Genomic DNA, 2523 nt, shown 5'->3' on the forward strand with positions numbered 1-2523 from the left:
AAACAACAAACAGTGCAGCGGACTACCGTTTAAAGTCTGCAGCATCATTCAGCTCCAATCTCCCAGGCCACTGATTGAAATCGATAACCTCACAGGGGCTCGGGCCCCAGTCAATCCCAGTGGAGGTGCAGGGCCGCCAGCGTACACCCCACCCAGCGAGGAGCAGGCTTCGGGCAGAGATGGAGTAGACAGGGAGAGAGGGGAGGAGGGGGGAGGGTAGTTAGGCAGAGCACAGGAGAGCCACGTTGAACAGTGTCGGGGCCTCAGGCCCTCGGGGCCCTCTGGGACGCTGATAAAGTACCTGGACATTTTTATAGACAAACTACTTATTTCCGTCCTCATATCGCTCAGGAAGACTGATAACTTTATATTCCTCTCAGGCAGAATAATGAAATGAGGGAGGGGGCCCTTTCAGGAGTTTAATTGATCAAACTGTAGCCACAAGGTTTTTTTTTTTTTTTCTGGAGATAAAAGGGACTAGCAGTCTCCCCTGCACAATGTAGAGATCTTTTAGAAAGTAGATGATGGGGGGGAAAAAAAGAGAATGTAACTCATTATGCAAAGTCATTACAAGCCTCTGACCATGCTCCTTAAAAAAGGGGGCAGTTAATGGTTGAATTATATGGTACAGGATTTCCAGAGGTCAAACTACCGGTCATAGGATAACATTATTTTACTCTGTCCAGATTATTACAGCAACCAGAAGTTACCAAAGGCTGTTTTGAAGTCAAACTATTTAAAGTGTCCGACAAACAGTAAAATGTCGGTTCATAGCTCACTGGGCACGGGGACCAGGACGTGGTGTTAGCAAGCGTTTCCAGTTGAATAAGATAGAACTCGTTCTTTGTCTCGCCAATTAAAACAATAAACAGTAACGGCATCAAACAATTTCCTCACGACTTTGGTGATTTTTTTTTTTTGCCAAAATCTGGAACACGTTACCACATTGGGATACATGCACCGTTGAACTGAAGAGTCGACAAACCAGATGCAAACAGGCAGCGATTCATCACATTTAAAAAGAGGTGCACCTTGTTTGTTGGGATCTGCTTTTGCATGTGTTAAAAGTAGCAAAAGTCGCTGGGATACGATTAAAAACAGCAGTAAAAAGGGCATAGTGATACACAAGAGCAGGACCCCACTTTTTGTTTGTTTTTTACATTGACTGTGCAGAAATGCCGTGTAACCCCCCCAGCAGCTGTCCTGTGGGGGCCATAGCCCACGATCCATTATTATGGTTGGAAGGCAAAAGGTCTCGTGAGGAACCAGGTGTATCCTCACTTTAGCTCCGCCCATCTACAACATGCACGAGGTCCAATCAGGGAGAAAATGGACACCTGTGTGGTCGGATTTTTCCGGACCATTATTGTACTTGAAAGTGGGTCCTCGTTTGGGAGGATGCGGTCTCTGTAGAACCCTCGCCCACACGTAAACCTCAGTAGTCACGCACTTAATTACGTTTATCAAGTCTAATTAAGTTTCCTATCATCGAATGTCTGTAAATCTCAATTTACTCAACATGGTGCGTCAAAGCTAGGAAACTGCCTGAAGGAGCGGGGGGGGTGTTTAGACCTCCCTCCATTTACTATGGCTTTGCAGTGATAGGAAAAAAAAGAGTAAGCGTTTACCTTTCTGTTGGTGGCCACAGAGCCCTCACACAGACGGACTGTCTCCTGCTGAAGGCAGAGCGGGTTTTCGCTGCATCGCACAGGAACGAATCTCCCGACGCGTTCATTTTTATTGTCTCCGCTGACTACCGGCTATCAAAACGTGCACATTTAGAGCATGCAAAACAGCGCACCGATAGCGCCTCTCCGCACTGGGCAAGTCAAACGTGTAGAAATAACGACCCGTAAGTCGACAAAAGCGAGCTCATCCACGGCGAAGGGGGGGTTTTGGAAAGATGCGAGAATGCATTAGAATGCAAGAAACGGTGTGATGGCGAGGGGGACTGTAGGGAGAGACAGATCTGCATATGGAAATTAGGGTTAGCGTGGATAAAATTCGACTCGAACCGCTGCGTTATTTAGTATTCATTTAGTCGAGAGCCCCGCGGTGAGAATGTGAGGGTCAAAGTAACTTCGGGTCTAAATAAGTCGTGGCAAGGAGCAGGTGAAACAATTTACAAGCACCTGTGCTCCTGGCGTGAGTTTCTATATATACTACATCAGATATATTTGATGCAAATTAAGCAAACTTGAACTCCGAGTGTATGTGATACCAAAGACCAGATAAACATATTAACAAACGTTTGCCTAATTAAACTACATAAAAGTCCAGTGAGGGTAAAGCAAAAAAAGAGAGCTCGTCACTGTGACTTTGGAACATTTTTCTTTGCTCTTTCATAAAAAAAGTCGACAAATTCGTTAAAACAAGCAAAATATAGTAAAAAAAAAAAAAAAAGAGCGCATCACCACATGGCCCGCTAGTGCGGCGGAGGAAGCGTGCAACGGGGACACCGCTCGCTTCCTCTCGGGGTGACGCGGCGGGGTCACGCCCACTCCCAACTTCCGTCCAATCACT

The 2523-nt window shown here is 46.2% G+C and overlaps 1 protein-coding gene across 2 annotated transcripts in view; it reads right to left on the bottom strand.

Annotated features, from left to right (window-relative positions):
- LOC144382996 (neuroendocrine convertase 1-like) overlaps positions 1–2408 on the bottom strand; it is an 80381-nt gene extending 77973 nt beyond the window's left edge. The window contains exons 1-2 of one of the 2 annotated variants that reach the window (XM_078095445.1): positions 1629–2267; positions 27–167 (exon numbers count right to left, since the gene is read on the bottom strand). In XM_078095445.1, the coding sequence (XP_077951571.1) occupies positions 27–48 (22 nt within the window). In that variant the 5' untranslated portion in view covers positions 49–167; positions 1629–2267. Of the gene's footprint in view, positions 1–26; positions 168–1628 lie in introns of both variants that reach the window. The other variant, XM_078095446.1, reaches the window with a different exon arrangement.
- Positions 2409–2523: the final 115 nt, after the last annotated feature.

This window comes from Gasterosteus aculeatus, chromosome 20 (genome assembly GCF_964276395.1).
Source record: "Gasterosteus aculeatus chromosome 20, fGasAcu3.hap1.1, whole genome shotgun sequence".
Taxonomy (NCBI): Eukaryota; Metazoa; Chordata; class Actinopteri; order Perciformes; family Gasterosteidae; genus Gasterosteus; species Gasterosteus aculeatus.